We start from the raw sequence: 15,164 nt of genomic DNA, 5'->3' as shown, positions 1-15,164 counted from the left end.
TGTGACGTATGTTACAGAATAAAATTAAAACTTCAACTGTCCCAAAATATCTTATTTTCAAATGTATTGGTTTTAAATGCAAGAAATCTCATTGCAAATGAAGAGTGAAATTCCCACAAACTGACAACGTCCATGAATCAAGTTCCAAGAGAATATGTTGGTTAATGAAGTAAGTGTATGTCTTGTATTGGTCTGTTGTACACAAATACTTACTTGCAGTTGAATTGTGCTCTGTTTAAAAGTTAGTTGCTGGGTTTATTTTAAATGAATCCTCGAGTCAATCCAAATAAAAAAAATCCTAGAATAAATTTTATCCAAAATCTGAATGAAACACACTTGATGAGAACAATCTTATCAGCTCCGAAAAGCATCACTAATCCATGCAATGAATTGATGCTGGAAGAAGTCCTAGTCATCATGCTGACCCCAAACTAAATTAATTTGTAACTTTTGTCAACAGAAATCATATTAAGTGAGTTGCAGACTGGACGACTGGGCCAATGTTTTGATCTGTTTGATCACATCAGTGCAACTTGGTGTTGGCTCTTGACAATCTTTCTCGCCAAACAACCAGTCAAAGATTTCCACAAACACTGGTTGCAAACCTCTGAAGACAATCGAGGTGAAAACCCTATGTCCATGTAAAAGCTAAAACCAGTGGTGCCGTCGGGCTCCATGTCACAGTAAATTATATATATATATGCAAGGCTTGTGAAATTTTCTGAAAAAGATAGTTAAATTTTTTGGGGAATTTCAACTTATACCAGTGGTTCTTAACCAGTGTCAGTGCAGCGGGGGCCAGCAACATTTTAAACATTATGCGTGTGTTTATAAATTATGTATGTGCAAACCAGAGTATGTTGCCTTTATCTTGTTACAGCTGTGTTGCCACCGCCTCATTACTTATATCATTATATAAATTTTGTTGTGTAAATTTGTGAAATTCTTCGGCATTTATCTTTTTGACCTATCTTTGCGACACAAACCAATCCCGAACGCATGTAAAAGTACTGAAGTATGAACTGATAAATCACTTGGCATGTCATGAATATTAACTTAATGTGCCAGGGGTTGCCGACCCCCTCCATAGAGCGTTGCCAGGGAGTCTGCCACAACCTCTAAATACTCACTCTAAGTGATTTATAAACCCCTATTTTTCAAAAAATGTTTGTGCAGTTTACAATATGAGCATGGATATATGCAAAACAGTAGAAGCAAGTAACAACCTGGTTATATGGAAAACACATGACTTTCACCCCATACTTTAATCTTGGCAGGAACAGATTTATCAAAACATCAAAAATGTCGGTGACTTTTCTGACAGCTTTGTATGCCAGGACAAAGAGGTCTAGAGTCACTGAATTAGATGATTGACCAACACAACGAATCCCAGGAAATTTTGATCTGAACAAGAGGTCGCATTCAAAAAAGTTGGGTTCCCACAATGTGTATTTAACTTTGTTGTATGTAAATTTCAATGAAAGAAATACTGAAAACTTATGTGATACTTTTTCCTTAGTATTGATATTGCTATATTATCACAAGTGTGTGTAACTATGCCTATATAACATTATTTTGCTTCATAAACTTTACAACAGTAATTTCTTGTAGCATTATTAGACAACTATTTTTTTTGTTTTATTACATTAAAACCATGTTATGTTTGGCTGTCATAATTATGCATTTGTTTGAGATTTGCCAAGTTGAAGTGGTACTCTAGTTGCGGGTCGACAGTAGTCCCAAAACCTTTCATTTTACATTTATCCACCAGGTTGCACTGAAGAGTAAAACATCACCAAGGCAACATCAAGAATATTCAAATCCCTGTGTGGTGAAAACAAACACACAAAAAAAAGAATGTCATGACCTCTAATTTTCGCAAGGTCATCAACAACATGTCTGACCTACATTAAATCCTTGTAGTTGGTGCAAAAAAGGTTAGATTGACTTTGTTAATAAAGAAAGAGCAAACACATTTTTGATTTTATGTTGACCCCTACATATGTTAAGTGGAATTTAATAAAAGTATGTGCTGGATGGCTCTTTATGCAGACTAGAACATATTAGATGAAACAAAGCAGTTTAGATTAAAAAGGTCTGACTGCAGTTGTTGTTTCTCGAATTTATTGACAAAAGCAAAAGAACCATAAAGAAAATCGTCTTTATCTAAAACTCATTTACAAACATTGGAGCTTTTAATTGCAAAGTCATTAAATACCAGTGTTGTTTTTGCAGAGTCATAGCGATGCCAACCTGAGGATTGGAAAATAACGACTGGAAATAATTTAGTTGTTGTAAACACCAATACTTCTCTGCAATCCTGGGTAAAAAACACCCAAAATGTAATATTAGAAGTTAAACTCCGATAGAATGCAATCTTACTCATAACAGAAAATGACAATGAAAGATAATAAACATACGGTAAGCAGTATTGCTTTTAATTAACACAATAAGTTTTGCATAAATAAAATTTTATAAATTGTCTGAGACAAGGTTATGTTTTTATTGTTGACCTTCCCCACCATTGATATATGTCATTGTTATTTAATTGTTACAAAATAATGAAGTATTGATGAATAATATTATTGATTATATTTTGACATTCTGTGCAAGTGTGCAATATATGTGATATTCACATAACATCAAGAAAACTAATTTACTTTTTCAATTTCAACAGGTTTCCATACATTGGAGACATCTGTTAAGATGCTGTAAACCCCACACTTGACATTACCTTCTTACAGCTTCACATTGTGTTAAATTCAGCTCAAATGTAAGTGTTTCTTGTGTGCAATCTGTTTCATAAAGAGCATAGATTTGCTCATGTTTTCTTGATAAACTTTTAAAACAACAAATAGTATTATTGACCTGTTTCCATGGTGACAGGTTAACCAATGAGACCAGCGATCGGGACCTGGAGTGGGTGGTTACAGGTTACTACAAATCAAAGGATTCACACGACCTAATTATTGAAGAGGAAAACCTCACTATGTGATCATTCCCAACTATATACTGTTGCAAATCATTCAAGTGGAAAGTCTACGGGGACAATGTCGTTCTACACAAGATCTCACTTTTTCTAAATTTGAATATTCTCCCATATAATCAGTATGTCAGCTTGGATTTTAGTACAGAATCCCAATTTAATTCAAATGTAATCCATGTACTTTTCTGTCCCATTACTAACCTATTTCTATGTTTGCAGTCGATTTGTGCAGTCAACGTGTTTGCCTCTTGGACAAAACCTGTTTTCATCACAATGTGAGTATGGAATATCTGGTTGGGGAATGCGGGGATGCAGGTAGTTTTCCATGTTTCTGGATATAATTGTTTATTGGGGTAATGTTAAAGGTGAAATTATACAAAGCACATGTTACTTGAAAACTTTTCGGCATGGTACAAACTTACCCTATTTCTTTTATATCTATTCATTAACGCTGAACAAGATACAAGTGACATCCATGACAACAGTAATGAAAGTGAAAATCGTATTTCATTTTTATGAGAATGAACAAATCTCTATTTTACAAAAAAATAGCCACCAGTGGCACCAATGAGCATATTCGTCCATGAGAATTGCAGTCGCCTACTTGGCTGTTTGAGCCTGACAATGTTTACTGCAGTAAGAGCGGAAATTTTCTTTTTCCACTGTTAGTTACTGTATGGTTAAATCGAGTCATTCTTGTTTATCTGAAAATATTTCCACAAACAATTTCCAATCTTGTTTTTCAGAACGACGACACTGACACACGTGTAGGGGTGAAAGTGGGGGTCCTTTGGCATATTTAGACCCCAACACGACATGTCACACTATCTGGGGTATCACAAGTTGGGGCATCGGTTGTGGAAACGTAAACAAACCTGGGATTTACACGAGGGTGTCAAGCTTTGTTCCATCTTATCAGATTCCTGACAAATATTCCCAACATTAATGGTTGAGACTGCGCCGGTTTGTGTGTTTTTTTTTATGTGATTTTGACAGTTTTATAGTTTCAAAACCAACAAGGCGTTTAATTTTCCAGGATGAAATAATTTTAAACAAATCATTATTTACAAAGTTTGTAATTGCGCCTTAAAAACTACTTCTAACCATTAAATAATATAAAAGTGCAGTGTATAGACAGGATGGCCAAGTTGCCTAAGGTAATGCGACCTGAACGCAGCACATTTATTATGTACTGTACTTTTTTGAGATAGGCAAAGTTGACCAAAACAGTGCAAAAAGATTGTTCATGCCTGCAACAATTTCTAACCTTGAATGGAAAAGCTTTCGTGCTTTCCATTTACTAAATATAGTGAAGGCATTTGTAATACTCAGGAAAAAACAAATCTTGTGAAACTAGTTATTCTAAAGCATTCTTTTTCAAAAGTACTTTTACCTAAAATGCTGTGTACTTCAGATGTATTTGTGATAAACTCTACCGCCGCACCAACTGAACTATCGAAGGATGTGGGAAACCATCTACCAAGTTTATGTAAGTGCAATTTATCGTATCCGACAATATTAAACCAAACTAAAGTAGTTTTTACAAGACAACATTTTTTTCAAACAAATCTCACAGAAATATTTCATTTAACTACAGGTTTCGGACGACGAGGTGGCCAAGTGGTTAAGACGATGGATCGCTAATCCATTATGCTCTGCACGCATTTCCTGTGCCGAAAGTTTCCTTTGCTTGCACGAGTCCAGAGGGGTTTAAACATTTTCCTTGCTTCAAACCTAGCTGTGAGTTGCAAGATTAAATCAGATAACTAACAATGTACTTCACAAAAAAACGTTTTTTTGGCATGAACAAACCATTCAAAACCAAAGAATTAACAAGAACAATAAGTTCGTATGTTTTAGTGTCATCTGTTGGTTTATCCGCTAGATGGCGCTGTCAAGCCATTCTAATTTAAATATGCCATTGGTAGCTGGAAAAGGTTACAATAAATTGAACGAACTTTCAACTTACTGTAGCAAGTTCTGCAATAAATCCGGAGTCGGTATTTCACAAGCTTTTCAATTGATATATTTCCAAAATATATATATCGCCTATGCTTTAAACATCATAAGTATATCTTATTCAAGTAGAATGTGTTTCTGTTGGGTATATTGCTATCAGGAGATTATGATAATACAAACTATCATACTGTAAAACATTGAATTGAACAAACTTGCTGGTTGTAATGGTTTCGCTTTGTATGTAACACACAGCTAATCATCAAGAACTGAACCAACTGGAAATGAATGGAGTGCAAGGCCCCTTTGTCGTCTGGGCAGGGCAAGATTAAGCAGAGGGACTAAGTTTCAAATCATTATTCGTATTCACACCATATCGATCATGATATATTACAACGGAGCTCTTACCTACGTCTTACCGTAAGCTTACGTTATTTCGTTATTGTATACAATATAGTGCAAAATATATATGTATTGCCTATGCCTAAATGTTGGGTCAAAAAGGTAATGCATTTGTAACAAGAAAAGAATGGATAATGCTTTCTACCAAAAGATAACTGGCTTTGTGATGTGTAAAGACAATTTATATTCAATACTTCTAATACTAATTGATGAATATTCAACAATGTTAACTTGTTCGGAAAAAGTTTGAGATTTTAAAAGATTTTCATGTAGTTGCTCTCTGCTGTTTAGAATTACGAGAAGATTGCCTTCCATTGGAGAAACCAACCACATTGCTGTTCACAACTCGCAAAGGACGAAAAATTTCCGGCTTTTAACTGATCAAGATTTAGGTTAGCTGTACGAAGTTTTCCACAATTTATTACGGGGATGCACAACTCGGTCAAGCGTGTCATTTGTGTTGTAAACTTTATCCAACGTCTTATTAACAGCCAGTATATTTTGTTCGTATATTCCCAAGGTAGCAAACTGCAAGGAGCCACCACCTATATTCCTGTTCCGGCTTTCTGTCCTGAGGTCAAAGATGGATTGAGAATAGTGGAAGGGGTCAACGCCAACCCCGGGAGTCAGCCGTGGCAGGTAAATGATTTTGTGGGAGATTTGCAAAGTTATGTTAAAACGTACAATTATAGGACAGCTCAATTCAAATCCATGTCTTATATTCGTTGTCAGTCAGATGCCGGCTTTCATAAAAACTTGCTTCCATGTGCACGTGTGTCTGTAACAGTGCTGGTTCTTAACCATTTTTCATCTCATTTCCTATCTTAAATTTAATCGGAATCCCTACTTCCCACCAGTATTCAAATTTTTAAATGTAGGATTTATTGATTGATTTTTCTCTACATCTGTTGTCCTTTTTTTACTTTTTTCGGCCGCATGGCATGACCAATTGCCAATAACCACACGACACACAGTGAATACAGATGATAATATTTCTCTTGTAACTACTTTTGTATATTTCGGTGCCGACTAATAACCCACAAACCCATAATTTCCCCCTACTAGTAAATTTTTCACCGGTAAAGAACCACTATAAGCTTAATCTTCATTGTTACATCAAGTGTACGAGGTATTTTTGTCATTCTAACAGGTTTCCATACGTAAGAAGTATCCATTAAGAGGCCGCACCCCTCACTCTTGCGGAGGGACTCTCATCAACAGATGTTACGTCCTCACAGCCGCATTGTGTCGAATCCAGTTCGAAATCGTGAGTAATTTCCGAAGTTCTTTCATGATGGAATAAATTAGCACAAAGTTCCAGACAGATTCAGGCTCGTAAAAAGTTTGCATTTCGGTGCACGTTGTGAGAATTTGGTGTCGATTTTAAGTTTGATTTCCTACGACAAGGTTTTCCACTTGGGGTCCACAGACCTCCTATGAACAATAATGCTTCCAGCTATCAAGTTCATTTTGTACATAAGGATATCACGAAATAAGGTCTTCAAAAATTTCATTGTTGGTATGGAGTGCCATAGAGTTAAAACAAATTACCATGGGAACCTTTTCCATGGTTACAGGTTCACCAATGAGACGATCGTTCGGGTGGGCGATTACTACAACCGTGACGGACTCCAATTCAGCCAATCAGAGGGCGTAGAGGATTCACGTGACCTAGATATTGAAGAGGTTTACAGACATCCTTACTACTCGTATCATTCGAGTCCAACCAACGACTTGGCGTTGATTAAATTGAGACAATGCGTTTCATTCAAGTAAGATAAATTCACAAGGGACCTGGTACATTCCAAATTAGAATGCATTGCCTTGGTTTTCACACAACGTAAACGTAATACGCCCAAAGCAAGGAGTTATTAAATATCATATGGAGATATCAGTGTTTCATTTTAAACTTATTTCTATGGCTGCAGTCGATTTGTGCGACCAGCATGTTTGCCTCTCGGACAAAACCAGTTTTCGTCACAATCTCGATGTGGAATATCGGGGTGGGGGGCGCATGGTCCCAGACACTGTAAGTTTTTTATGTTTTTCTGTGCATGAGTCGCTTTATAAAACGGTAAAAACTGGAATGCTGTACTTTTTTTCAAACACGTTTCAAAATTGCCTTTCCATCCGCCTGCCTGCCTGTGAATGTATAGGCGATGTATTCGATGCAGCTTATAATCATGTAATACAGCACTGATGATAAAAAAACATGTTGTGTTTCAAATGTCTGTTTAACAATTTCGGTTTTGGCTTCTAATTCAAGGTTATTCACTTCAGTGTTTTGCACCTAGACAAGGGTTTTTGAAAAACTCCGATATGGAAGCATCTCTAACACCTGCGCGTTGTGAATTAACCTCTGTATTCTGTCGGTACAATTTCATAGTACAGCGCATTCAATCTACGGTCGGCATATATAACATTTCTAAGTTACAACAACGAACACTGTGATGCGGTGTTGACGAAACTTGCTAAAGTCTTGCCAACCACAACCTTTAAGAATCACATCACAACATGCTTGTTGTTCGGCAGTTAACCCCATGGATTATCCACCCTGCCTCCAGCAGGCGCCAGTGAGCATATTTCCCAACGAGAATTGCAGCCGACTGCTCGGTGTTGACTACCTTAAGCACTCCATGATGTGCGCTGCGGTGAGAACAACAATTTTCAATACCCATGCTGCCTTTTACAGTTAATCTATCAAATATCTCTTACTTTCCTGTTTAGTTTAGAATGCAACGTTTTGTAATTTTTGTTGTTGTTGCGATTGTTCGATGTCTGTTTTAACCTTTTCATTTGCAGGTAGTTTTTTTGCCTGAAACACTTGTGTATTTTTCGTTTTGTTTGTTCAGCAATTGAACCAAATCTACAATTTCGGTTATCATGGCTCGCACGTGTAATATAAACACTTGAGGCAACTGTAAAAAAATTTCTAACTTAGAAATCGCATTTTTTTAACTGTTGGCACTTTTATATTCCAGAAAGATGGCACTGACACGTGTCGGGGTGACAGTGGGGGTCCTTTGGCATGTTTAGACATCAACACGGCACGTCACACTATCTGGGGTATCACAAGTTGGGGAATCGGTTGTGGAAACGTAAACAAACCTGGGATTTACACGAGGGTGTCAAGCTATGTTCGTTGGCTTTACCTCAAAATGCGACTGAGACCAACTGATGAACAGTTTATGAGCGACATTCGATCTTTCCGAGTGCTTGACAAATATTGCCAACATTACTGATTGTGTCTGTGTGCGTTTGTACTCGTGTATTTGACTTTCATCCAAAGAATTTTAATTGTGCTTTACAAACTACTTTTTTAGTAATCTGTTCTTCGTGGCACAATTTAACGTAACTTTTATTGACCCTGAGGAAGCCTTGCTGGATAGCAGATGAAACATCGGTAAATAAAAGTGTACGTTTAATTGTGGCAGAAGAACAGATTAATTACAACATATTATTCTTGGCAGCTACAACGACATCATATTTACCGAATAAAACCGAACTCTCAAGTCCTGTTTTCTTTGCATTTCGTGTTATACACGTTTAAGCCATAACCGTGATGAAATGAGATCAGAATTTTTTATGTTTCTGTGAAAAAGACATCAACATCAAAGTTATTTGCAAAGGATCCACTGTTTATTCATAAGTTCAGAACTTTTTAACAAAATGGTCAAGCTTTGTGGTTGAAGATTGGATCAACAGGATCTTCCTGTCTGCATTGACACAACTAAACCGGTGTGCTCTAACTAACGTCGTTTCGTTGTAATGTTCCTTTTCCGGCAACTGTTCTCTGAATATATGTGGGGAGTTTTTGTTGAAACCGACGCGCGTAATGTTATCAGGATGCACTGACGCGCTTGCGCACGACTTGCAAGACGACCTTCACATATACGTAGGGGATCTCTACAACCATAATCAGACAACGCTTTATGCTCTTGCATGACAAGGCGTGATCGTCCCATTCCGAAGTGCAGCTTGCGATATGGTCTTGTCGGTTAACTAACCAGGAAATCTTCCACTTTGTGGTTCTTTGCATTTGACGTCGATTCGTTAGGGACCAAACTAGGTAGGAACTAAAGGAGACGCGAACCACAGTAGAGATGACATTATGGCCAAGCAAATAAACTCTACCGCCGCACCAACTGAACTATCGAAGGATGTGGGAAACCATCTATCAAGTTTATGTAAGTGCAATTTATCGTATCCGACAATATTAAACCAAACTAAAGTAGTTTTCACAAGACAATATTTTTTTCAAACAAATCTCACGTAATTATTTCATTTAACTACAGGTTTTGGACGACGAGGTGGCCGAGTGGTTAAGACGATGGATCGCTAATCCATTATGCTCTGCACGCATTTCCTGTGCCGAAACTTCACTAGCATTGATATCACCAGGAAATTTTTGAAACAATGCGACGTATGAATGGATTCGAAAATGACGAACTTCAAAACGTTTATGTTGTTATTTTGCTTGCACGAGTCCGGAGGGGTTTAAACATTTTCCTTGCCTCAAACCTAGCTGTGAGTTGCGGTTCAGTGGCGGTATACGTTATATTGTTCAATAGTTATGATATCTGTGGAATAAATCAAAGCGAAGCAAAAAAACAGTCCTTCGAACAAGTGATTATTAATTTCTGACCAAGTTCAGTCGCCACACTACAGTACATCGGGTTAACGTATATTTGTAAATACCAGGCTGCTGTGCAATTGTATTTGAATTAAACGTCAGTGCTAAAGGTATTATTTATCGTCAAAACAAAATTGCAGTCTATTGTCAAACGCTAATTCCAGCCACTGTATCAACCACACTTAAAACAGTTTGCTACTTATGGCAGAAGCTACAGCAGCTAAATGCGGTCGGCCGATTCGTTTCCCTGATAAGTGACAGGGTGCATGGGCAACACCGACCAGCTATATTCTGGGTTACAAATAATAAAATCACAGGCGCTTGGCAGTTCGATGTGTTGGCGATGAAATAGTTTCTTTCGCTGTAATCTCGCAACTGCAGAAGCACTTTTTTATAAGAAACTTGTTTTAGAAGTAGTAGATTTGCTGCTCGTGGTGGTTTTACTGATTCGTTAATAACTAGCAGATTTGCAGTTGGAATTGCGACATAATTGTGTTACCTGGACCAAAGATATCTCAGACAATATGTGTTTGTTTACTTTTAACAATGCTGGTTTTAGATATTTTTGAAGTATTCATGGTTCCGACTTCTTTCTAATATTGGGTCTGACGTCACAATGCTATATGTAAAAATTGTCAGAAAATGCGTTGGTTTAGATAAGAGCTATTTACTAAAACGTGTGTAGCGCAGCCCTAAATCCTTTTGTGGAAAACTGTTAAGTTTAGCCAAAGCAGAATTTGTCGAAGAATGTAAGTACCAAGCAACAAAAACAAAAATTTCCGTTTAGTCGAAGAAAAGCTTGCGCATCTAGCTGCTGCATTGCATTGATGTGCGCGTTTAGTGCCTCGTTAGATGGCAAAATCGCAGCATAAGAAAAAAAAAACTCAAAAAAAATTATAAACGTGTTCTCCTAATTCTCTAGGTCGGGGATTCCCAAACTTTTTTGGCCGTGGACCTCATTTTGTGAACCTGTTTTTCTCGGACCCCTTGTCTTACGTCATATCATTTTGCAACGTAATCAGCGTTGGGAATTCCACAAACAATATCAATTAGGGTGAATTCTTACGTCATAGACGCGTAGTAAAAGAAACGAAAGAAAAACTTGTAAACAAGTTTGAAATCGTAAGATACAAGGATAGTGTAAGAACCATTCAAAAGTAGAGTAAATGTATATTGTTCGTATTGTAAAGCTTGCGAAACCAATCCAGTTATGATCACTGCTTACGCACTGTATAAAATGTAGCAATTATTTTTTAAACATCATTACGGACCCCAGTGCAGTCGTTGCGGTCCCCGGTTTGGGAATCCCTACACTAGGTCACTTAAGAACGTTTTCCAAACCATTATAAAATTTACGAAATATTTCTATAACTTAGTTGTACGCACCAACAAAAAAACATAACAGATAAGCTTTAGTGTCAGTCTACTTTCAGTTTCAATATGATCAAGATTTATTCACCGCAGTAAAAACTCACACAACAGCGAAAGTTGGTGCCACGCGCTAGTTGCCGTGAATTGAAGATGTTTTCTTCGCCTATACGAAAAAGTTTTTGTTTTTGGTGTCTGGTACTTACATTCTTCGACAAATTCTGCTTTGGCTAAACTTAACAGTTTTCCCACAAAAGGATTAAGGGCTGCGCTACACGCGTTTTAGTAAATAGCTCTTATCTAAACCAATGCATTTTCAGCCAATCTTTACCTACAGCATTGTGATGTTTGAACCATTGATGACGCATAATCGAAACCATGCATAGCAATTGTGTAGCCTGTATGTTTAGAGTTCCCAGTCGTCCAAACATTTACGAAAATTGGCGGTTTAATTCCTGTGTACGTGAAAATGACCGGAACTTTGAAGACGGTACCTCTCAACCTCTTATAATAACATCTGAACTAAGTATCATTCTTTAGTTGCGACGCTCAAGAGTCTGAAAGGACATCAATGCTTTTTTGTAGAAAATTTGTCAACGTAACTGAAATAACTGTGTCCGAAATTGCGCTTATTCAAATATGATTACCTTAACAGTCCTTTTTGATATTCTTGTGCTGACAAGTAAGTTTGTCATTTATGTTGTTTGTGAAGTGCACTGTTAAGAACTTCACACTGTCCGTGCAGATGGTAAACCAGTATAAAATTCAGTATTCAGCTATAATATGCAAGCTCAACAACATCCTGACAGATTGGTGGACAAACATTTCTAATGCTAAACTACCATCAGTATTTGGTATAAATTATGCTTCAGCCCATGCATAAAGATATCAAATTTATTCGTTCCCTTTCGTCGTCAGATTCAGTTTCATAATGGAATTCGAATCACGACAAACTGAAAGCGAAACGTAGCGCTTTGTGACGTCACCACTGCTGCGTTTTCGTATGGCGTGCTGTACTTTGTTGCGTCATTAGGGAATGGGGCGAATTTGTGATGTTAACGAATGGTGTCTTAGGGTCGGTAAGCATGTGTTGTGCCATTCAGAAGTTTGTTAATGTTTTAATACATAGAGTTGTCACCTTGGTGAATAGATTTTGTGATAAATATTCAGGTTGCGAATATTTATTCGACATTGCATACGTGGGTGGAGAGGGGAATTACCCAACCAACACAGCTGATAACTCCACATGTATTTACTTGTGGTTTGTGACCAGTGGTGGGATTCAGCCGGTTCGCACCGGTTCTATAGAACCGTCTCACGAAATTTTATGAGATCAGCGAACCGGTTAGCATTACTGGTTGCTGTCAATATGACTTTTTGTAACAGAACCCGCTGAAAAATATAACTTTTGTGATAGAACCGGCTGACAACAAAATTTAATCCCACCACTGCTTTTGACTGAATGTTGCCAATCGCATGACTCATATCCCGTCTTGTTTACTTGAAAGGACGAGGATCATTCTTAAAGTAACCACGCATGAAACGTGAAAATCCCTATCGCCCGTCTGTGTGGTGGTTATTGAGCATCTACCATTCTTACATGCGGTGCCTGCTGTGAGAACTGACACAAGTTGAATTCCCACAGTTACAACTAAGTTATATTAAATCCTTGTGTTTCTGTAGAATAATTTGTAAAATTCTAGCAAGTTACAAGCAGTCAGTTCCACCATTTCAATGCAAGATGCCAAACGGCGGAAACAAAAGTTTTTCCTTGCCTGCAATCTTCAATACTGGCTTGAACAAATTAACCATAGTTTTGCTTACTTTGCCTGGCACTGCTTACTGTAGTGACCACATATGTGTACTTTAGTTTTTTTTCTGTCATCTGCAATACATTAGTTTACTTTTATGTTCATGAGTATGTGTGTTTTTAAATTGCGTAATATACAAATCTTTACACACCGTAGGCTATATATGTGTAATATATTTCTATACTGTACTTGCAATACAAAGCTACACCTGCTAATCCAAGAATGGCCGAACGACAAACAGAAGGAGAAAACTCACAAAACATTGTTGCCGAGGTAAGCTTGTTGTTCTTGAATATTAAGATTTGCTGTACTGGTGGTAGGCGTTGGAGAAAATCATTTGTGAGTGACAGATTTTTTTTGCACGTAACAAAACGCATGTGGGCAGCTTAGAGCAGTATTGGATTTCAGAAAATTTTAACGACCATGCTGTCTTTTTGGACGATTAATATTAGTGTGTTTGGTAACTTTTGTTGGTTCCATTCCAGAACCTACACCTACATATTGGTGACGTACATCACCATCAGACTGTAGAAGAACATCTGCATCAGACTGTGGAAGAACATCATCATCACGCCCATTATCATGAATCAACCATTACAGAATCAGAAGATAAACGAGGTAGGGAGTTTTACTAGGGAAGTTTGAAATACAAATGCTTATATTCAAGTCGAAACCCAACTGATTTAGCATTTATATTCGACCATTTGGAGATGACGAAGTGTTAGCTTAATGCGACGCATTTACTAATATCTGTGTCTTGCCCCAGCAACAACATAGAATCGAATTGACCATATTATGTGACTAAGACCGTCACATTAAAATTGTCACTGCAGATAATGTTTCACTGATTTCTTCATTTTTGTTTATGGTTGTCTGCAATTTTGCTACCAATGATCAGTTAGGTTGCCATGCATGATGCATTGCTATGGAAATCTGGTTCTATGTCACGAAACGCAAGTTCATGTAAATGTACATCGTTGGCTTTTATGTATTAAGTTACTGAGCAGGAGCAATTAACATATACCACGGAGATAGTGACTGCCTAAAGCATGATTCACACCAAACGCGTCTAGCCATGACGGCGTGATTTTCTCGCTCGAAGCCTCTGACGGCGGAGTTAAATCTGATTTAACTTTTCCGTCGGCCGCAATGACCCGAAGCTCTTTTTCGTTCGGTATTTGGCTAGTTGTGATTTATTTTAGGTGGTTTTAAACAATTCTATTTGTACGTATATACCTTATTTGGTGATAAGATTTATTGTTGAAAATGGCGCAAATTGTTTTGCGGTATTTAATTTTTGGACATTGGAAAACGTTTTTTTTTATTGTAGATCACGAAATATTGTAGATCAGTGCCACTAACATAGTCATTTGCTCTTCCACCAGTAAAAGCGAACCAAATAATACATATTTCGTAAGGAAACGCTCCGTACATGAATATGGGGCGCCGTTTTGAAAAAAATTAACTTGCCGCAAGATAGGTATTTTTCACAATGGCATCGACGCGCCTTTTTGAAAAATATTAACTTGCTGCAAGATAAAGCTAAGTTGCAGTAAGATAGCTAAGTTGCCGCAACATAGAGCTATCTTGCCGCAACATAGTGCTAAGTTGCGGCAACTTAGCTATCTTGCAGCAACCTAGCTCTATGTTGCGGCAAGATAATTTTTTTCAAAACGGCGCCCCATAGCCACTAACATAGTCATTTGCTCTTCCACCAGTAAAAGCGAACCAAATAATACATATTTCGTAAGTAAACGCTCCGTACATGAATATAAAATAGATCAATAAGTCAATTGTCGTAAAAAATAAAATTAACTGAAGTTTCCTATTGACGTTTTTACGACACAAAGACGCTGTAGATATTGAAATGATTTGCCGCGGTGGCGACAACCGCACTGCTAGTGTAAAGCCTCTTGCCGCTTCCAAAAGCGCGGAAAAATCGGCGACCGTTACGCATCGTCAGCCGCAACCATCAAACGCCTCTGGTGTACAGAGCACTTAAGTTCCA

General features: G+C 37.5%; 2 protein-coding genes across 2 annotated transcripts in view; both read left to right on the top strand.

Annotated features, from left to right (window-relative positions):
- Positions 1 to 2,928: 2,928 nt before the first annotated feature.
- LOC145908051 (uncharacterized) overlaps positions 2,929 to 15,164 on the top strand; it is a 161,810-nt gene continuing 149,574 nt past the window's right edge. The window contains exon 1 of the mRNA XM_082995227.1: positions 2,929 to 3,108. The gene's annotated coding sequence lies outside the window, so the exon portion shown is untranslated. The remainder of the gene's footprint in view (positions 3,109 to 15,164) is intronic.
- On the top strand, positions 5,325 to 8,586 carry LOC145909645 (chymotrypsinogen A-like). The gene is made up of 8 exons (XM_082997005.1): positions 5,325 to 5,362; positions 5,636 to 5,736; positions 5,865 to 5,983; positions 6,495 to 6,611; positions 6,935 to 7,116; positions 7,273 to 7,373; positions 7,877 to 7,995; positions 8,326 to 8,586. Exons 1-8 carry the CDS (start codon positions 5,325 to 5,327, stop codon positions 8,584 to 8,586), a joined length of 1,038 nt encoding a protein of 345 aa, XP_082853131.1.

Source organism: Ascidia mentula, chromosome 7 (genome assembly GCF_947561715.1).
Source record: "Ascidia mentula chromosome 7, kaAscMent1.1, whole genome shotgun sequence".
Classification (NCBI taxonomy): domain Eukaryota; kingdom Metazoa; phylum Chordata; class Ascidiacea; order Phlebobranchia; family Ascidiidae; genus Ascidia; species Ascidia mentula.
The sequence above is the reverse complement of the archived record's forward strand: the minus strand, read 5'-3'. Positions and strand labels throughout refer to the sequence as shown.

Coding starts and splice junctions, on each gene's coding strand:
- LOC145909645 (XM_082997005.1), top strand. CDS start 5,325: ATGATATATTACAACGGAGCTCTTACCTACGTCTTACC. Junction 5,363..5,635: donor GCTCTTACCTACGTCTTACC/GTAAGCTTACGT, acceptor TCTGCTGTTTAG/AATTACGAGAAGATTGCCTT. Junction 7,374..7,876: donor GGCGCATGGTCCCAGACACT/GTAAGTTTTTTA, acceptor GTTGTTCGGCAG/TTAACCCCATGGATTATCCA.